Raw genomic sequence first — 21,782 nt, forward strand, 5'->3', positions numbered from 1 at the left:
GCACCTTCACCAGCTTCCTGTGACATGTGGAGTTAGGTTCACACTGAACAGTCTGATAAATAAGCCACTGTTGGGTTCACACAATATGAACCAGAAGAAGGGCACTGTGTTTTTGTTTACTGCAGTGCTGGATCCCTGCTAGGCAGGCCAAGCTGACAGGGCTCTTTCGTGGCTAGGGCTGGGACATCTGGGTTCAAACCCCATTCAGCCAAGAAGCTCAGGATGATGCTGAGATTGTGTATATACCTTTTGTAGTTTTTAACTTGTATATTTTTTCTAAGATTTTATAGTTTTTTACTTGTAACGCTGCCTAGAGTCACTTGTACAGTGAGATGGGTGGCATGTATAAATTTTGAAAAACAAATAAATACATACATACATAAAAATTAGTTACTGTCTTCCTGAGCCTAACCTATCGCATAGCATGACTGTCACAATATAACAGAAGCTGTTTGTACCCATTTTGAAATACCTAAGAAAATAGGAATATAACTAATTATAGGCTTCCTTAGTTTCAGAGTCATAGCCGGTCAGGGGTCAATATCTGACTGGTGAGCTGATCCATTTTTTCCCTTGTCCAGCTGACTGTAATAGAGGCACCAAAGCCTCCAAGACAACATACCTTCTGCTGCTCGGTTCATCATGGGAGAACTTCTGGACATGCTCTGATAGCTCACAGGGGTCCTCCTTGCGTTGGTGTCCTCATAGATCCCGGGACTCACTTGGGACTTTGGAGCCTCGTGGAGTGTGGACCGTAGGACAGAGGGCCCTGAGCTGACCACCGAGGTGTGGCGAGAACGTATTTCTCCAGACTTGGCATCTTCGTGCTTCCCTCGCTCCACCACTTTCACGTTCTCAGGCACCATCTCCATGGGCGGCATTCCTCGCGATGACAGCTTGCTTGGGCCGGTGATCAAGGACTTGACGTTGTGTTTGATGGCCGACTGGCAAGAACTGCTTTCATACTTGATGGGTGTACCCTGGAGCAAGGAGGAGAACACGGCAAGTAGCACAGAAACCCAGCCCAGTCTTTGACAGCTGGTTCAATAAATCTCTGCATGCAGCTGGGCAGGTCACAGGAGCCAGATGGTCAATCAACCAAGAAGTCACCTTAAAAGGGGATCTGAGCTCCTGGGAAGAAGTCTTCAAGAGCTGGGTGAGAGCTGTAAAGCCTGCAGGGGCCTCTGCGTAGCCGCCCACCTCTTTTCTACTCCTCCCAGGTTGTACAGTTAACATCTGGCACTTATGTTCTGTCAGTGGGGTTTTTGGGTGTACTTTTTGTTTCTCCACCCTAAAAAAATGGCAGTAAAGTAAGTCTTTTAACCCCCCCCCCCCAGTCACAATGGACATCTTTTCTGACACTGGCACTCCTGAAGAAAGGAAAAGTGAGAAAAAGAAAAATATGTCCACATTCCAGAACCGTTCTAGGACGGTCCACAGAGACTGGAAGCAATCAATAAAAGCTGCACCTTTCCGGCACCTCAAACAAATCAATGCCTAAGCTAATTCTGGGACCAGATTTGTGCTAGATGAGAATGTCTCTTCTTTTTTCTGAGTACAGGAATAATGGATTTAAGAGCGGTTAATAAAACACTAGAAATGTTAGGAAAAACTTCCTAAAAGAACTGTTGGGCAATGGAACCAATGATCCAGAGAGAAGGTGGACATCTCTTGTTGGATGTATTAGAGAATGGACAACTGTGTGTCTATCGCAGACAGACAGTCTGCTTTAATTTGGATGTTTGCCCTGAGTAGGGGTAATGGTCTGTGACCTCAACACTCTCTTCCAACTCTAAAATTCTAGGATTTGATGTTTCTCCAATAGCGTCAAGGTTTGCTTACCTGAGAGATGGAGCCCTCAATGATGGGCCGGACATTAGGAACTATTTCAGGGGTCTTCCGGCTTTCTTGATTCAACAGGTCCTGCCGGGGAATTTCATGGATGGAGCGCCCCATCTCCTTGATTGTGGTGACCCCATCATATGGTTTGCCCTTGGTGATGGCCCCCTCAAAAGTTCGCATGGGAGGAGACTCCCTCTTGATCTTTGGATACTTGAGTCCTATTTCGTAGTTCTCAGCAGTAGCTCGTGGGGTGCCTTGGTGGGAAACAGAGAATCAGAGGATTAATGGAGCTCTTGCAATTGGTCGGGCATATATCAGTGACTCCACACGGCTCATGTGTTCAGTCGGGCCTGTTTTATTTCATTTTCTTTTCATGGAAACAGTGAGGATAGTCCCTCTGGCCTAGATTTCAGCTCTGGGGATGGGAGATCCATACTGGCCCAAACTGAAGCACATCTTCCAGTGCAAATAGCTGAAGTAAGACCCCCAGTCCAGCCTGGAATTAAAGCAGATAGATGGAGCTCAGTAATGTCTGGAACTCCACACTAGTAGGACTTAATGTTAAGAAAGGGCAGCAATCTCATGAGATCCCCAAATGTCACAAGATTTTAATTTTCTTGAAGAAGATTGCTAATACCTTAGATGGGGGCCATTCTGAAAATGCTGGGTTTTTTTTTTTTTTTGGCCCGCGTCAGCTGAAAGATTGCACAACGTTGCCCCAAAGGTTGGAAACTCTTGGGGTAAGAAATTAAACCCCTTAGATTCCATCTATTGGACCTAAAATTAAGTTAGGTCCCCTGTGCTTATCATTCCTTAAAAAAAAAATACACATCTGAATGCTGTTTGTGTCTAGCTATCTTTTAAAATGAAAAGCATAAAAATAAAATAAAATAAAATAAAATAAAATAAAATAAAATAAAATAAAATAAAATAAAATAAAAGAAAAGAAAAGAAAAGAAAAGAAAAGAAAAGAAAAGAAAAGAAAAAACAGAAGACAGGTAGATAGCTGTAGCAGCTGACATTTTTATACATGGGAAGCAAACCCACCCTACCACAGCCCTAGCCCTCCATGTATTTGTTTTCATTTATGCAGCTGTAAAAAAGGCACGCTGTTCAGTTCATAATGTTTAGTAGGAGCTCTGGCAGAAGAACTTGCTGTTCTTTGCTATTTTGGGTGAAGATTTTTTTAAAGAGGGAATACAAATGGGACAATTTTAGAGACTGCTCTTTTCCGGCATAATTTTGGTTGTTGCAAACTCACCATTTAAGATGACAAGTCTCCCCAAGGACGCTGTGGGCATTTCCTGGTACACAGTTAGGAGAGAAGAGAGAGGGAGGAAAAAAAGGGGGGGTTGGTCTTTTCCCTACCTTGCATTATGGAGCCTGACAGCACGGTCCTCTCCTTCATATCGGAGTGGGGGCTGCCCTGAGGCACCGCCCGGCAGATTAACCCTAAAGGACAGAAGGGAAGCCACTGAAAACAGCACTCTCCCAGTCTCAATTACACCTGCTATGATACTTCTTGCATTTTAACAAGTCTCCAAGGAAGAAAACACAGTACAGATACACCTATCCTGCAAAGAGGCTTTGAAGGTTTGCTTCATCAAAGAACCATCCAGCGTCTGTAAACCTTCAGCCACAAAGACCGGCCAGCTCAGACAAACCCCCAGAGTAGCCACTAACCTTGGGGGTGTGACTGAATTCTGAGATGCCCTGCACGGCGCAGGTCAAACAGGAATGTTGGAAACATCCATGGATGGAGCCCAGATCAGTCCAGCTGGTATTGGCTTGGCCACCCCAGAAGGAGGCAACCTTGGTGTCTCCCAGATGGGTTAGACTTGAAACTCTCTCTGCCTCCATAAGCCAGACTGACAAGGGATTGTGGGATTTGTAGTTTACAATACTAGGAAAGCAACACATGGACTGCTCTTGGTCAGCACTGACTGACCCATCTTTCCATGGTCTGAGGCAGTGAGGGTTTTTTCCCTAACAGGAGATACCAAGACCACAGGCAGGACTTCTTGCACTTATGTAGACAGTTTTCAAGTCAGTATTTCTCTGCATGATCTAAGGGCTCCCTAGAACTTATTCATGATGGCCATGGGAGATAGGTTTTCAGCCATTCCTGATCACCTAGTCGTGGAGGAACTGCAACACTTTCCAGAATACAATCTGGAATTCAGCACTTTAGAAGATCAGTTAAATATGACATCTCTCTCTCACTCACGTTAACTATTCAGAAGACATCTCTTTCTTGCACCAATACCCAGATTCCTCAACCTGGTGTCTTCCAGATGCACTGGATTTCAAATCCTATCACTCCAGCTAGCTTGGTTGATGGTCCTCCTAAGGCCAAACTTTTTCACATCTAAATTATTACACAACCTTTTAAACAACCGTTGATGAAGTATCTCCTGGAAAACTGATATTCATTCCCTAAGGCAACGGGTGGAAACTTTTTGGCAATACTGTAGGATTCCCACCCCATCACAAAAAACCCAGCCCAAATCTCATGATATTTCAGGTTTTCTCTTTTAAGCTGCCTTTTTAGTTTGGGGTATCTGGGAATACTGCCTGGGGTACTGTATCACCCACTCCCTGCCTTAAGAGATGAAAGAACCGAAACCCGCCAGCCGTGTTTACCTTCTAAAGGTGCCGAGACAGGAGATTCTCTCATTGACATTCCCTGTTTGATATTTCCTTCCATGGCTTCATACGTCCTTTTCAGGCCCATCTCATGAGCAGTCCTTGGGCTCCGGGTTCCCTCCCGGACATTCTTAATGGCTGTTGAGAAACAGCAGAACTCAATAGAAACACTTGGATTTTCCTAGGCAGATGGAAATGGGGATAATTTTCCTTGCCCGGATCTGGTGGTGGATCTCACCCAAGTAGCACATGGGGGTTTGAGCACTGAGGACTCACCATCATAGGTGATGATGTGCCCGCTCTTGCCCTCATAAATGACGTGGCCTTTGGAGGCTCCAGCCTCCTCCCGGCCCTTCTCCGGGCTGCTGTCCTCTGTGGCCAGCCGGGTGATTGTTCCCTTCAGCAAGACATCAGCTGGAATCCCAGGCTGCGGCAGGGCTGGCGTTCCCTGCAGGGGAAACATGTTTTATGAAGCTTCCTTTTAAAGGACTAACTGGGGAGAGGGGGCATCTGTCTCTGAGGAAGTGCGCTGAATCAGAGAGGAATGACTCCAGAGGATTCACGTCACTTGCATGGTGACATCATAACAACAAATGGCAAAAGACAGAGTGGAATTCTGGCCCTCTGTGTGCAAAGTCTGTTGTTTCAAAGGCTGGTAAAATGAAGTTTTCCCATAAGGAGAAAGGTAGGTGCTGAACGAAGGGTGAAGGTGGATGGAGTAGAAGGTTAAGGGGTTGAGAGAGAGCAGAGGAGAGAGGGGGGAACGGATGCTAACTTTGCAATGGAGGCATACTGCAAAGAGATAAAATAAGGAGAACTTTAACTATACAACATTAGCTCACTTAGGGGGTTATTGTTGCAACTGGGCTACAGAGAGGGGGAAAAACCATGCTCTGCGTATCTTCCTACGCTCGTCAGCCTACAGAATAACTAGTATGGAGAAGGAATTCTAGAAAGCTTTAAATACAATTTAACGGACTTCAGTTTAGTGGCCTCTGGATGTGACAACATGGGGGCCATCCCCAAATAACAGGCAAGTCCACTAGATTCAAAGTAGTTTGGACAATTCATGAAAATTCATATGGTTTGCATTGCGATGCAAATGACATAATTTGCGTGGTTCTTATCAACGTTCATTCTGATTTAATGGATGTTTGGATTCAACAGACACCCCCTTTCCCCTGAATGTCTACTGAATCAATGTTTTATCCTCACGTGCTTCTGGTTCACTTCTGTATCCTCAGATTCTACCGAGTGTGGAGATTATTATCATTATTATTTTCTGGCTAGACACCGAGGCCCAAAGCGGGAATGAACTGATGCTGAGAAAGATGAGGGAGAATCCCTCCCCCTTTCTGCTGACAAACACACCCGTTGCTCCAGAAAGTACAGTTGAACAAATCACCGAAGATGCTGAGGCAATGGAAGGATCAGAGCCCAAATGACACTAGGCAAGAATACCTGAGTGATGGACCCTCGCAAGGCTGGCATCGCTTCCATGGAAACTTTGCTGGCGGGGGTCCCTCGGGTGATACTCCCTTCCTGGATGGTGGCTGTACCTGATGGGAAGCAGAAGAGGGGAGGGTGGTGGTGAGGTACCTGCTGATGCCATACAACCGGGTATGATCACACAGAAGGCGATCGCCACCCCATTTCAGATCCCTCCGCTTTCTGAGAGACGCAGCCTGCACAAAGAAAACGGTGCAGTGTGGACAGAGACAAAGAGACCCCCAGGAACTTAAAGAGGTGGAAATCCCCCGGGCATAGTAACAGTTTTAAAAATGTAGGAAAACAGAACAAGGTGCACACATGAGCACATAGGCAAGGAGACACCACTGGAATTAATTTTAAAAATCGTGAGCCAATCATCAGATAAATTTAAGCCCAGGCAAAGCTGTCTTCCTGTCTGTCCCTCAGCTCACCTCAATACTGGGCGACTGTAACGTGCTCTAGGTCGGCCTGACCCAGAAAAGTCCACGAGCACAAATCTCAGCAAGCAGCTTGGTCTCTGGAAGGACTTGGGAGGCCTTATCACTCCTATTCTGCAGGAATCAAATTGGCTCCCAACTGGTTTCCAGGCACAATATAAAATGCCGGTTATTCTCACCTTAAAGCCTGACCTGGCTTGGGAAAGAGGCTTTTTCTATACCATCCTTTCCCAACCAGATGGCTGGACCTTAATTCCCAGAATTCTCAGCAGCGGCCATGCTGGCTGGAGAAGTTGGGCAGTCAAAGTCCACACACCTTGCTCAGGAAGGTCAAAACGGTTCTATCTGACTTCTCCCCACCCTCCCCTGAGGTCATCTGAGTAAGTTGCCCTACAAGGTCATTTGACAAACCATTTATGGTGGAGCCTTCACTGAAGCTGGCCCAAATCTCCCCACGGAATTGGATCTTTTTTTGAACAGGGTTTTAATTGCTGGAGATTTTAGTTCATCTTTAAAATACACAGTTTTAATTTGGCTTTGTAGTTCTACCGTAACCTGCCAAGGGATACTGGCAGTCCATGGTGATAAAAATATTTGAAATCGGGCCCCTGAAAGGCGGTTTGGCATTATTGAATTCTGACAGCCTATTTGTGGAGGCAGAGCTGAAAAACTGGGGCTGGGGGAACAGGATGAAGTTAAAGACCGGCTAACCCAATCTCAAGGATGCAGATTTGCTTCTTCAATTCAAGCTCTGCTTACCTCGAACGACTCCCTCGTGTTGAGCTCTTACCAACAGGCCTTCGGGCTGCGAATTCTGGCTCCGGGGAGAAAACTCTTCTTGCTTGATGTAGGGCAGGGAAGCTTCAGACAAGGCAGGGAGGAATGTTTAAGCAACACACTGCCCACTCCGAACCATTTCACCTCACACAGTCCCAGAGCATCCAAGCACCCCTGTGTTGGATCTTGGCTAGGGGTCCGCGCTCCAAAACCCTAACCCTAACCGAGGCACAGGCCTGCCCAGAAAGCCAGCTTTCCACCTCAGAAGCATCACCCACGTCTGGCCTGGCTTTCGAAGGCCCAGGCGCCCACCAGTCCCTGCGTAGAAGGCAAGGCCGATCCGCAATGATTTACCTGACTTGGAATCCTGCTGCCTGGGCAGGCCGAGGGAAATGGATCCGCCAGATGGCTTGGCTGGTTCCTGGCTGTAAGAACTCTGGCCGTGGGACAGATAAGTGCCCGGTGTTCCCTACAAGTGGGAGGAAAAGACATTTTGGGAGGCGGCATAATTATGTGACCATACAAGCCGAAGCTGGGATGAATGAGCCTGCAGTAATGGGGGTAGGTAAGTAGAGAAGCCCCACAGATGGGTCGCACACGGAAAGGGTTGCAAATGACGCTGTACCAAGCGCACGCGTGATGGCCTTAATTTCCGTCAACACGCGTGTTGGCTGTTGGTCGCCTGGGCTGGGAACTCTGGTGCTTGAAATCCAACTTGTCCTGAAGACACCAATTTTGGTACAGACTGTATGTATGAAGAGCAATCTGAATTCTCCAAATTGGCATCTGCTGCACACAGACCAGGGGAAAATCAAGGTTTTCCAGAGGAAAAGCCGACCTGGGGCAGGGGGAGCCGTTTCCAAGAAGAGCCAAAGAGGAGGACGCATGTTCAGGAGCCACATAGTAGTGACAGCCGTGAGCAGAACAGGAAAAGAGAAACAGAACTGGTGCTCTCTTCATCGTGGTATTTGCCAGCTGGGTTTGCACAACCCACTAAATCAGGTTTAGAGAAGCACAACTGCTACGTCCCCCTATCAGGAAATTCCCAAACAGTGAGCTACAAGGGGAGGGCAACCAGCAGCCCCTGGCACCCCGAGACCGCACGGCCAAAATTCAGCTGCAAAGCAGCCCAATTTAGGGCGGCAATTTTCTTGATGAGTTTGACCAAATTAGCCCAAACCCCTGAATGGCCTGAAGTGGCAATTTAGGGCCCAATTTCAGCCAATTGCAGGGGGGAAGGGAAGGTTAAGGGCTCACTGTCTCATGACCTCCCATCTGGATGACAGCAATGCGGTCTAAGAGTGGCTGCCGTTGACAGGCATTCAGAGGCTTCGACTAGCGCAGAATGCGGCTGCGTGGGTAGTAGGTGGCGCATGTAACACCTCTACTCCGTGAGCTGCATCAGTTGCCCGTGTGTTTCCGGGTGCAACTCAAGGTGCTGGATGGCACCTTTAAAGCCCTGCATGGTTTGGGACTGGGTTACTAGACTTGGTCTTCTCCCAACTGTTTCTATCTGTCCGATTCAGTCCGGCAGGATGGGCGTGATTCGGGTCCTGTCAGCCAAGGAATGTCGGCTGGTGGGACTAGAGACACGCCTTCTCTGCCGTGGCCCCCGCCCTCTGGAACAACCTCCCTCCGGACATTGGGATGGCCTTGACCTTGTTGGCCTTTCGTAAGGCCGTGAAGACCTGGCTCTGGGCAGAAGGCTGTTCTTATACATGATTACTGCTGCGAGACTACTACATGTGCAAAAATGGAAAGACTCTGAAATATCTGCAGTGGAGGAAGGGTTGGTGAAGATAACAGAACTAGTAGAGATGGCAAAATTAACTTCTTTGCTCAGAGAAAGATCAACTACTACATTTATTGGTGACTGGAAAAATAAACTTGTGATTTTTGGATTTGATGATTAGAAAGGGTAGATTATGGAAAGAAGGAAATTGTGATGTAACCTCAGAGAGAGAGGGCAAGATATAAATGCATTTATAAGAGCTGTTAAGAAGATCAGAAGCCAGTTCTTTGTAACTTTTTCTTTTCTTTTCTCCTTCTTTTCTACGTCTTTGTTTTTATTTCTTTTTCCGCTTACTTTTTTCTTTTCTTTATTCTTACTTAAAATTTGTACTGCTTTTATTCTGTTGAAAACCTCTTTAATAAAAATTATATATAAAAAAAGACCTGGCTCTGTGCCCAGGCTTGGGACCCCAAGTGTGTGCAGGGACCAATTTCTTGATTATATTAGTGATTATGATGTAGGATTTATTCTCAGCTGCTACGTATTTTAATTTTTATATTGCTGTAATTGTTTTCATTTTATTTTTAATTTGGTTCGCTGCCCAGAGTCACTTGTTGAGATGGGCGGCCATACAAATTGAATAAATAAATAAATAATAAATAAGAGAGAGAACAGGAGCAGGTCTTTTTTGGGGGGGCAGCAAACCATTCCCCACTGTAAACCCTCCCAAATCCTGGCAAACAGTCTAAAATTGGCCACCAAAATGTTAATCTGGGGATGTTTTACAGGTGTGTGTGAATCTTAAAGCATAGGAACGAAAGCAGTTTGCTTTCTAGAGACCTCCTGCTCCCCCCCCCCAACAAAACCAGGTAAAAACCCCAAATGGACACCTCATCATCAGAGGCCATCTCTGATTCTTTGGAAGGTCAGGTCAGGAAGCTGAGATGTGGCCTTCAGCTTCCCAAATAATGCGGCCCAACCCTGGCATAAGCACTGCCCTAGGGCTTCCCACAATGCACTGATCCACAACTACCCAACCCATGTTAGCCAGGCTTCACATGTTGTGTGGACCCAGCCAATCTAGACAAGGAGCCAAACATACACAGCCATGACCACAACAGACAGCGTCTCCTTATGGAGCTTGCAGGTTTTCCATCTCTGGAACCTTTTAAGAAGAGCCACCTCTTCGGGATGGTTGAATGGGTAGTCCTGCAAATGTTAGACTAGATCAGGGTTTCTCAACCTCAGCAACTTGAAGATATGTGGACTTCAACTCCCAGAATTCCCCAGCCACCCTGCTGACTGGGGGAATTCTGGGAATTGAAGTCCACACTTCTTCAAGTTGGTAAGGTTGAGAAACCCTGGACTAGATGTCCTTGGGGTCCTTCCCACTCCAGAATTCTAGGATTCTACGTGCCTTACATCCTACCTTGAGCTTCTGTCCTGGGGTAGACCTACCGATACAAATAAAACCTGTTTCTCCTTTCTCCTTACTTGCGAAATGGAGCCTCCCATGATGAAGGACGGTTTCTCCGAAGGCACCACCGTTTTGGAGGATGGAATCAGAGGTGGGGGAGGCCTCGTGGGCCGTGTTGGTGGGGGTCGGACCCCTTCAGGGAGATTCGTGATGACTTGATGGGGAGCTGGCTGGAGGACTTGGGAGAGGGGAAAGTAGACGTAGAATAAATTGTGAGTCCTTGGCCACTGCTGCTGCTACACAAAAGCCGGCAAGGGAAATGGGTGGGCGCTAGAGTTACCTGGCGGGACGCTGTAGCGGGTGGCGTTCATGTCCGGTTGTGGAGAAGCCTTGTTCACCTCCCGTGGAGACAGGCGATAGGGTGAGCCTGATCTGGCCACTGCGTTTTGCATCTGGGCTTCCTGATCCATGGCACGCTTTACTTCAGCGTAAGGCATATAGGCAACTGTCTTTGCTGGGAAGAGGAAAGGCACAGCACTGGTTAAGTGAGGGGAATCACACAGAAAGAGAACATTCTCAAAAACCAGAGTATCGGGGTGTCAGCAGGTCACTGATGGACCAGAAATTTGGGGTTATATGACCACGGAAGGCATCCCTGCAGCATGAAATGAAGACAAGAGAGATTCACTATGTAGGACAGATCTTTTAACTCCTAGCAGCGGTGAAAAGTACATGGAGCCTCCATATTCGGAGACAATACGTGTTTGTGTAGCAGGAATAAAAAAGATACACTCACTCCTTTAAAAAAAAAAAGAGAGAGAACTTCACTGCAAAATTTGGAGAAGCATGAAGTGGAAGAATATGTTTCCATTCATACCTTGATTTGAAAGCCCAAGGGAAATTCACATTATAACATGAATAATTTCTCCACCTAACCCAGCGTTTTTCAAACTTGGCAACTGTGCAACACACCTTAAAGTTGCCAAGTTTGAAAAACACTGATCTAGCCTTCATATGCTTTGTCAAAGCCGCCCCACCGCTGGCAAGACCAAGGAAGTCAGAACTGCATAGCCCTCAGCGAGGTGCCTTTAAGCTAAGCTGACAAGGGTTTTGCCTTCCATCCCTTGACCACTTATGTCTCCTCTCCTCTCCTCTCCTCTCCTCTCCTCTCCTCTCCTCTCCTCTCCTCTCCTCTCCTCTCCTCTCCTCTCCTCTCCTCTCCCTTCCAATCCTTTCCCAGTCATCCTATAACCCAGTGTTTCTCAACCTTGGGAACTTGAAGATGCGTGGACTTCGACTCCCAGAATTCCCCAGCCAGCCATGCTGGCTGGAGAATTCTGGGAGTAAAAGTCCACGCATCTTCAAGTTCCCAAGGTTAAGAAACACTGCCATAACCTCTCACACGCATACTTAGGTAATTAATGTTTATACAGAATGACTGTGCTAAGAGTAGTAGTAAACTCAAGGAAGGAAGGGAGATAGAGAAAGTCTTCTACTTGGCAAGATGCCCTACAAGATCTACTTGCAAGGCCAACACACATATAACCTATGTTCTTTCTCTCGTTTTCTCTCTCCCACAGAGAGACAAACACACAAACACACACATATATAGGGTAAACCGATTCAACAGGTCCATGAAAAGGAAGGTATGGTTGAGCAGGAGTCTAAATAGCCTGTGTCAAAAACAAATAGCAAAATCAATTCTTAACCTTGGGGGTTAACTAACAGTCCCTGTGTTATTTTATTAAAAGACAGAAAGGAGCTGCCAACCCACCCCCCAGACAGCCCCTTGCCTCCCACTCTGGGCCAAAAGAAAAGAGTGTGGGAGAATTAATCCACAAGCCCAAGCCATTTCTGGGCCATCCACTTTGGCCACGTGCCCAAGGACACCGGGCAGCCTGTATACATGTGCCAAGAAGGATGCGGCAAAGGCTAACATGGGACTTGTGTGGGCTTGGCGTTGGTGGGGGGGGAGGTGGGCAGTAGTGGAGTCTGTTTAAAGGGCATAGCTCCTTGAAATGACAGGGTGGGCAGGCTGTCTTCAGCAAAAGGGAAGGGAGATAAGAGAAAAGGCAGCTGCCGTTTCAAGAAGGTGACCCTGTTCCTCCCCATTAGCTGGATGAGGACCAATAGCCACTGAAGATATTTAAATCGGTAGCCATCCCCACATCCAGTGGCAGAGAGTTCCGCAGGTGAACCCGATTTTGTGTAAAAGGCCCCTTCCTGGTATTGCTGTTGACTCTTCCTGAGTGTTATTCCAACGAACGACCTTGGGCTGCGACACCGTGAAAGAGCACAAGAAAATCTCTCTGCCTACCAGATAGTCTGCAACGTGTATTGGTTTCACACGTTCTACCAAGTTTGCCACTTTCTCTACCTACTTCTCTACACTCGGCAGGGGGATTCCAAGGATAAAACAAGGGTGGGGGCGGGGGCTGGGGAATTCTGGGAGTTGAAGTCCACATGTCTTAAAGCGGCCAAGTTTGAGAAACACTAGTCTAAGCAAACAGATTACCGTACTGATTTGAAAAGAAGGGGACCCTGAATTTAAGATGATCCCCCACAAAAGAATAGCAGAGAGAAAAGAAAAGGTACAAAGCAGCAGAAATCCTGTGTAATGTGCAGCCCAGCTTCCCCACTATGTTTCATAAATGCCCGTACTGCATTTAATTATAAGGGCGTGGTAAATAAAACTACTTGAGCATGAAACTGAGCAAACTCAGGGAGGCAGTGAAGGACAGGAAGGCCTGGCGCAATATGGTTCATGGGGTCACGAAGAGTCGGACACGACTTAACGACTAAACAACAACAACAACAAAAATAAAACTACTACCACTAATAATACAGTTCTAATTTACAGGCAAAACTGAGCCAAATGGGCCAAGGAGAATGATGGTGCCCTAGACTTATGCTGGGGGAGGAGAATACCCCTGCAGTCGCTTAGATGCCTGGCTCCAAACATGGTTTAAGCACCATGCTGGCATGGAGCAAGCCCCTGCGCCATGTGCCCCCTTGCCCAGTTCTTTTCCTATTTTTAGAACAGCTTCTCTCCTTGCTGTTCTCCCTGCCTTTGGCTGCTGCACAACTCCTGCTGGGTTCTGCTGGCACGTGCCCTTGGCACCCACATTTTTCCATGCCGCACCGTGAGGCTGAGACTTGAGGCGTGTTGTTCGAGCTCCATCGAACCACCGGGGCCGACTGCAAATCAAAGCTCACGCTACATCCCCGTCTTGCTTCAGAGTTGTGACCGGTGCCTGCCCAAGACGCAGCCGAGGGAAGGAAGCCTGTGACACACACTTGTTGGACCTCATGCTCCTTAAATGAAACTCCTGAGATTGCCCCCCACCCCAACACCTCTCCTTTCCTGTCTTCTGGGGGAGGGACAGACCAGATGTTTTACAGAACCTCACCATCAAAGCCATCTTTGCAGTCCCTCTCCCCATCCAGACCTTCAAGGTCCCTGCCTGATTCCCCCAACACACCTCCTTTTCCTCCCAAAGCATAAGACAAACCCCGCATCTTCTTCCCTTAGGAACCTGTTGCCCCCAAATCAAGCATCTTTGGGTTTCTCTAGGTGCTCTGCTTCACTGAAAATGCCTGCAGAACTGCACCTAGAGAAACCCAAGGATGCTCCGTTTGGGGGCAACACATTGGAAAGCCCCTCAGCGCTTTCATTTCAACTCCCCCGAGAGTCTGTCCCACTCAGCTTATCTCCTTGATCAAGCCCAACTGAACCAAGCCCTGGAAATCCCCATTCAGTACCCAGCACTTTCAGTTCCCCCTTCATGGATCACTGCCTTGTCGTGGCGAAGGGGCTTGCGTAACTCAGTGAAGCCATGAGCTATACCGTGCAGGGCCACCCAAGACGGACAGGTCATGACAGAGAGTTCTGACAAAATGTGGTCCACTGGAGAAGGAAATGGCAACCCACTCCAGTATCCTTGCCAAGAAAACCCCATGGACAATGTTAAAAGGCTAAAAGATATGACGCCGGAAGATGAGCCCCTCAGGTCGGAAGGTGTCCAATATGCTACTGGGGAAGAGCGGAGGGCAATTCCAAGTAGCTCCAGAAAGAGTGAAGCGGCTGGGCCAAAGCCGAAAGGACGTTCAGCTGTGGATGTATCTGGAAGCGAAAAGAAGGTCCGATGCTGCAAAGAACAATATTGTATAGGTACCTGGAATGTAAGATCTATGAACCAAGGCAAGCTGGATGTGGTCAAGCATGAGATGACAAGACTGAACATCGACATCTTGGGAATCAGCGAACTGAAATGGACGGGAATGGGTGAATTTAATTCGGGTGACCATTATATCTACTACTGTGGGCAAGAAACCCTTAGAAGAAATGGAGTTGCAATCATAGTCAATAAGAGAGTCGGAAAGGCAGTAATGGGGTACAACCTCAAAAACGACAGAATGATCTCAGTGCGTATCCAAGGCAAACCATTCAATATCACAGTCATCCAAGTCTATGCCCCAACCACTGATGCTGAAGAAGCTGAGGTTGACCGCTTCTATGAAGACCTACAACATCTTCTAGAACTAGCACCAAAAAGATGTCCTTTTCATCATAGGGGATTGGAATGCTAAAGTAGGAAGTCAAGGAGTAATCGGAATAACAGGCAAGTTTGGCCTTGGAGTACAAAATGAAGCAGGGCAAAGGCTAATAGAGTTCTGTCAAGAGAACAAGCTAGTCATAGCAAACACTCTTTTCCAACAACACAAGAGACGACTCTACACATGGACATCACCAGATGGTCAATACCGAAACCAGATTGATTACATACTTTGCAGCCAAAGATGGAGAAGCTCTATACAGACAGCAAAAACAAGACCAGGAGCTGACTGTGGCTCAGATCATGAGCTTCTTACTGCAAAATTTAGGCTTAAATTGAAGAATGTAGGGAAAACCACTAGACCACTCAGGTATGACTTAGATCATATTCCTTGTGAGTACACAGTGAAGGTGATGAATAGATTTAGAGGATTAGATTTGGTAGACAGAGTGCCTGAAGAACTATGGACGGAGGTCCGTAACATTGTACAGGAGGCAGCAACTAAAACCATCCCAAAGAAAAAGAAATGCAAGAAAGCAAAATGGCTGTCTGATGAGGCTTTACAAATAGCTGTGGAAAGAAGGAATGCGAAAAGCAAGGGTGAAAGGGAAAGATATAAGCAACTGAATGCAGATTTCCAGAGAATAGCAAGGAGAGATAAGAAGGCCTTCTTAAATGAACAATGCAAAGAAATTGAGGAAAACAATAGAATGGGGAAGACTAGAGATCTCTTCAAGAAAATTGGAGATATGAAAGGAACGTTTAGTGCAAAGATGGGCATGATAAAGGACAAAAAAGGCAGGGAGCTAACAGAAGCAGAAGAGATTAAGAAGAGGTGGCAAGAATACACAGAAGAACTATACAAGAAAGATCTTAATGTCCCTGATGTCCACGCTGGTGTGATCGCTGACCTTGAGCCAGACATCCTAGAGAGTGAAGTCAAGTGGGCCTTAGGAAGCATTGCTAACAACAAAGCTAGTGGAGATGACAGTATTCCAGCTGAGTTATTTAAAATACTAAAAGACGATGGTGTTAAAGTGCTGCACTCAATATGCCAGCAAGTTTGGAAAACGCAACAGTGGCCACGGGATTGGAAAAGGTCAGTTTATGTTCCAATTCCAAAGAAGGGCAATGCCAAAGAATGCTCAAACTATCGCACAATTGCACTCATTTCACATGCTAGCAAGGTTATGCTCAAAATCCTACAAGCTAGGCTTCAGCAATACATGAACCAAGAACTACCGGATGTACAAGCTGGGTTTCGAAGAGGCAGAGGAACTAGAGATCAAATCGCCAACATTCGCTGGATCATGGAGAAAGCACGAGAGTTCCAGAAAAATATCTACTTCTGCTTCATTGACTATGCAAAAGCCTTTGATTGTGTGGATCACAACAAACTGTGGCAAATTCTTAAAGAGATGGGAGTACCAGACCACCTTACCTGTCTCCTGAGAAATCTGTATGCAGGCCAAGAAGCAACAGTTAGAACCAGTCACGGAACAACCGATTGGTTCAAAATAGGGAAAGGTGTACGACAAGGCTGTATACTGTCACCCTGCTTATTTAACCTATATGCAGAGTACATCATGAGAAATGCCAGGCTGGAAGAATCACAAGCCGGAATTAAGATTGCAGGGAGAATCATCAACAACCTCAGATATGCAGACGATACCACCCTAATGGCAGAAAGTGAAGAAGAACTAAAGAGCCTCTTGATGAGGGTGAAAGAGGAGAGTGCGAAAGCTGGTTTGAAACTCAACATTAAAAAAACTAAGATCATGGCATCTGGACCCATCAATTCCTGGCAAATAGAAGGGGTAGAAATGGAAGCAGTAACAGACTTCATTTATTTGGGCTCCAAGATCACCGCAGATGGAGACTGCAGCCATGAAATTAAAAGACGCTTGCTCCTTGGGAGGAAAGCTATGGCAAGCCTAGATAGCATATTAAAAAGCAGAGACGTCACCTTGCCGACAAAGATCCGCATAGTCAAAGCTATGGTTTTTCCAGTAGTAATGTATGGCTGTGAGAGCTGGACCATAAAGAAGGCGGAGCGCCGAAGAATTGATGCCTTTGAACTGTGGTGCTGGAGAAGACTCTTGAGAGTCCCCTGGACTGCTAGGAGGTCAAACCAGTCAATCTTAAAGGAAATCAACCCTGATTGCTCATTGGAAGGATCGATAATGAAGCTCAAGCTCAGATACTTTGGTCACCTAATGCGAAGAGAGGACTCTTTGGAAAAGACCCTGATGCTGGGAAAGATTGAAGGCAAAAGGAGAAGAGGACGGCAGAGGATGAGATGGTTAGATAGCATCACTGAAGCAATGAGCATGAAACTGAGCAAACTCAGGGAGGCAGTGAAGGACCGGAAGGCCTGGCGCAGTATGGTTCATGGGGTCACGGAGAGTCGGACACGACTTAACGACTAAACAACAACACTTTCAGTTCAAGAAGGATTGCACAATCCTCCACCTGCCTGTGGACCCACCCCCATTTTAATGCCACCTCCAACATGGCAAACCAGCCGATGGTTGGAGCAGCTGCTTGCTGTTTCTCCACACAGTGCTAAAGTAGGTCTGGTAAGTTGAACAAACGTATTTTACTGAAAATAAAGTCACAACCCCGTGCAAAGAAGGCCCCCGTTTGATTCAACACTACCCCCTATGGAGGAATGGTTGGTGACACTGACAGATCTTGCTGAGATGGATAAACTATCTTTTTTTGATAAGAGAAAAGACACTATTTATATTACCAGTGACTGGAAACCTCTAATGGACTTTTTGCGTAAAAATGAAAAAAAAAATGAACTTGTGATTTATGGTTTTGATGATTACGAGGATAGATTATAAAAAGAAAGAGTATTATGATGTAACTTTAGAAAGGGAGGTTAAATATATTTTATGCTGTGAAGAATATCGGAAGCCACCTCTTTGTACCTTTTCTCTTTCCTTTCTATTCTTAACTTTTTTCTTTTCTTGCAGTTTTGGCTTTCTTTCTTTTTCTCTCTTCTTTTCTTTATATTAGCTTGTATTAGTTTTTATCTTCTTTTAAAAGTTTTAATAAAAATTACATATGTGTGTGTGTGTGCCTGTTTATAAAAAGCAAAAACAAAACAGGCCCCCAATTCCATCAGCACCCTGTGGACTAGCAATGTCACTGCCACAGCCTCTACGCAGATTTTCATTCACCTCCCCACACTTTCAAAGAACCAACGAAGCCAGCATGCCGAGCCCCCAGCAGCTGTAATGCACGCATTTCCCCAAATTCTCAATGCAAAAGAATAATGAGGAGGAGGAGGAGGAGGAGTTCAAAAATTCATGCGCCACTTTATCAGCAGGATCACCCTTTAGGCCAGTGTGTCTCAACCTTGGCCACTTTAAGACGTGTGGACTTCAACTCCCAGAATTCCCCAGCCAGCCATGGGGCTGGGGAATTCTGGGAGTTGAAGTCCACACGTCTTAAAGTGGCCAAGGTTGAGACACACTGCTTTAGGCTAAGAACATAGCTATTTTTTTATATACTCCCAACTCCTGAATTAATGGATCCCACCGCAGGAGATGGGAGAGACTGTTCCTGCCTTGGGGACTTAGTCAGGATCAGCGTAAAGCAGTTTCCCACAACACGGTGCTGGGCGGAGCTCCATCACCTACCATCCCACTCGACATTTGGGCTCTTGGAAGAACCGCAGGGGCTGGAGGACCTCCGGAAATCCACCTCCATTTGCTCTTGTCTCTGGCGCTGCTGCTCCTCTAGCACGCTGGACTTGTGCATGGCCTTGATGTGCTGGTGGAGGAGTGTGTAGCCGCTGGTGGGGAAGCCAGGAATCATGGGCAGTCGTTCCTAGATTACGACAGGATAGGAACGCTGAAGTATATCGCCAGGGAAAGTGAGAGGCAAGGTGGAACGGACCTGCTAATACAGCTGGGGTGGCACAGTGGGGTCACTCAGCACCCCCACTGGCAGTCCATGAAGACAGCCTTCCCTGCCCCAGCGCCCTTCAGAGGGGCCAGAGTTACAAACTCCCATCTTCCCCAGCCACTGGGTAGAACCAATGGGGAGAAGGTGCCCCTCATAATATACAGGTCCTATAAATGGGTGGGACAGGCAGCCACAAATTTGAAATATAAACGAATAAATAAAAATGGTCCACAAGGGCTTTTATTCGGCTACTCTAATCTCTCCTTCGGCCGCACTGCTGCCTGACATCCCTCCTCTTCTCTGTGTCCTGCTTATTTGTGTCTTCCAATGGCCCTGGGGGCTGGGGAACTCAGCCTGGGCTTTGTCCAAACGCAGGGCAGGGCACAACCCCAGTGGGTTACATGTCGAGTCTGAAACGTTCAGTCTCAGGGTTCGATCTTGAAATGCTGAGTACACCCTCAGGCCCAGATTTCTCAACCTTGGCAACTTTAAGATGGGTGGACTTCAACTCCCAGAATTCCCCAGCCAGCATGGGTTGGTCCACCCATCTTAAAGCATGCTGCCTGGGGAATTCTGGGAGTTGATCCACCCATCTTAAAGTCCCTGTATCTCTAGACCATTGTTTCTCAACCTTGGCAACTGTAAGTTGTGTGGACTTCAACTCCCAGAATTCCCTAGCCAGCTAGGGAATTCTGGGAGTTGAAGTCCACACAATTTACAGTTGCCAAGGTTGAGAAACAGTGCCTGAGGCAACACCTCTGGTCTAAATCCTTTCCAGGCTGACAAGAAAGGAGAGGATATGTTCCAAACCTGTCCAGAACGTACCATTGGTGGTATGACGGCTGCCCGGTGCTGAAGCTGCTGTAGATCCATTGGCCCTTGTTTAATTGCAGACGATACCAGCAGCGGTCCGGTGGGATTTAACAGGGAAGGCTTTGAGTCCATTGCAAAGATCCTGAAGGAAGAAAAATACATTCAGAGATATTCTATAGAGAGGAAATGTCAATTCAAAGACAGACGTAAAAGTCAATGGTCCATACCGCATTACATCAAACGAATTCACCAGTGGATACTAGGGGAAAGGGAGAATGCCAGGAAATTCAGAGAAGATTAATGCTCATATTGAAGAAATTCTGAGGTTGGAAGGGAACAGTTCAGTTCGCTGCCCAGGGAAAACGTATGATTTTGAAGGGGACGAGGTCCTCAGGACTGTGAGCTCAGCCACCTGCTCCTTAGTTCCAGGCCCCTCCTGGCTTGTGAAAGCAAGCAGGGGGGTGTCATGCGAGTGGGTTCTAGCGGTGGTGAATTCTTCCTTGAGGGAGGGGCTGTTCCTTTACTTCTTAAGGAGGCCTTGGTTCGCCCACTCCTCAAGAAGCCATTGCGGGGCCCCACCATACTGGACAATTTTCGCTCAGTATCCAATCTTCCCTTTTTGGGGAAAGTGACTGAAAAGGTGGTTGCGCAGCAGGCTCAGAGGATCTTGGAGGAAGTGGATTATCTGGACCCCTTTCAGACAGGATTCGGACCAAGGAAACGGCATCGGTTGTGCTTTTGGATACTCTCTGGCATGGCCGGGATGGGGTTCTGCACCCATCCTTGCCCTACATGGCCGCTTTCGATACCATCGACCATGGTATCCTTCTGGATCGGCTCAGAGGACTGGAGGTGGGCAGCACGGTTTAATGCCGGTTCACCTCCTTTCTCCAGGGTTGATTCCAGTTGGTGGTGACTGGGGAGAAGGGGTCCCGCCCTTGGCCCCTACTGTATGGGGTGCTGCAGGGTTCGGTGCTCTCTCCCCTCCTATTCAGCTTCTAAATGAGGCTGTTGCGTGAACTCATCCGTTGCCACAGGGTGAGGTATCATCGATACGCTGATGATACCCAATTATACCTCTCTGTCCCTGGCGAATTAAGTGATGCTATGGATGTCTTATCCCAATGCCTGGAGGCCGTGAGGGTCTCGATGGGGAAAAACAGCTGAACCCTGGCACAACTGAGTGGCTTTGGGTTTTGGAGCCCACCAGTCCTAGGACTATGCCACCTTTGGTGCTGGATGGGGCTGCACTGCCCCAAACAGGCCCCGTACACAATCTGGGAGTCCTCCTACACTCACAACTCCTGCTCGAAGATCAGGTGGCAGTCATGGCTAGGAGGGCCTTTGCACAGCTTCACGTTGTGCACCAGTTGTGCCCATTCCTAGATTAAAGGGCTCTACTCACAGTCATTCATGCCATAGTCACCTCCTGGTTGGACTACTGTAATGCACTCTACGCAGGGCTGCCCTTGAAAAGTATCCGGAAGTTTCAGCTGATGCAAAATGCAGAGGGGCGGGCAGTTATGTGTATTTCTTGTAGAACACACGTTACACCTCTGCTTCATGAGCTGCACTGGTTACCAGTCTGTTTCTGGGTCCAATTCAGGGTGTTGGTTTGGACCTTTAAAGCCCTACCTGGCATGGGGCTGGGTTATCTGAGGGACTGCCCTCCTCGATTACATCTGCCTGTCCCACCAGATCCAGCAGAGAGGGCATGCTACAGGTCCCATCAGCAAGAGAGTTACATTTGGTGGGTCCTAGGCGGTGGGCCTTTTCTGCTGTGGCCCCCCAGTTTATGGAATATCCTCCCCCAAAGTGAGGCTGGCTTCATCACTTCTGACCTCCTGCAGGTCCCTCAAAGCCTGGTTGTGCCATCAAGCCTGGGGACCCCAGAGGACTGGTGAGTTATTGAGGTGACTACACTGTTATTAACTTCTCTTCGCCCAATATTTCTTCTCTTTTAGCTTGCTTTTTACAGTTTTTAAACTTTTTTTAATACTAATACGAATAGTTAGGTATTTATTAATTAATTGTTTTTAGCTTCGCTGTACACGGCCCAAAGTCACTTGTTTTGTGAGATGGGCAGCTATATAAATTTGACAAATAAATGAATAAATAAATAAATGACGCAAGTCCAGCCGTCTTCTCTAACG

At 47.1% G+C, this 21,782-nt stretch overlaps 1 protein-coding gene across 8 annotated transcripts in view; it reads right to left on the reverse strand.

Annotated features, from left to right (window-relative positions):
- NCOR1 (nuclear receptor corepressor 1) overlaps positions 1-21,782 on the reverse strand; it is a 124,734-nt gene that overhangs the window by 31,340 nt on the left and 71,612 nt on the right. For 7 of the 8 annotated variants that reach the window (XM_025171240.2, XM_025171242.2, XM_007435278.4 and 4 more), the window contains 12 exons: positions 19,642-19,771; positions 18,549-18,738; positions 10,683-10,856; positions 10,420-10,580; positions 7,548-7,662; positions 7,176-7,277; positions 5,950-6,047; positions 4,765-4,936; positions 4,486-4,626; positions 3,211-3,294; positions 1,843-2,096; positions 623-980 (listed from right to left, as the gene is read on the reverse strand). In XM_025171240.2, the coding sequence (XP_025027008.1) occupies positions 623-980; positions 1,843-2,096; positions 3,211-3,294; positions 4,486-4,626; positions 4,765-4,936; positions 5,950-6,047; positions 7,176-7,277; positions 7,548-7,662; positions 10,420-10,580; positions 10,683-10,856; positions 18,549-18,738; positions 19,642-19,771 (1,979 nt within the window). Of the gene's footprint in view, positions 1-622; positions 981-1,842; positions 2,097-3,210; positions 3,295-4,485; positions 4,627-4,764; positions 4,937-5,949; positions 6,048-7,175; positions 7,278-7,547; positions 7,663-10,419; positions 10,581-10,682; positions 10,857-18,540; positions 18,739-19,641; positions 19,772-21,782 lie in introns of those variants that run through there. The other variant, XM_088138764.1, reaches the window with a different exon arrangement.

Source organism: Python bivittatus, unplaced genomic scaffold (genome assembly GCF_059951505.1).
Source record: "Python bivittatus isolate LINGU-HERP-01145 unplaced genomic scaffold, Pbiv_v1 ctg000240_np1212, whole genome shotgun sequence".
Taxonomy (NCBI): Eukaryota; Metazoa; Chordata; class Lepidosauria; order Squamata; family Pythonidae; genus Python; species Python bivittatus.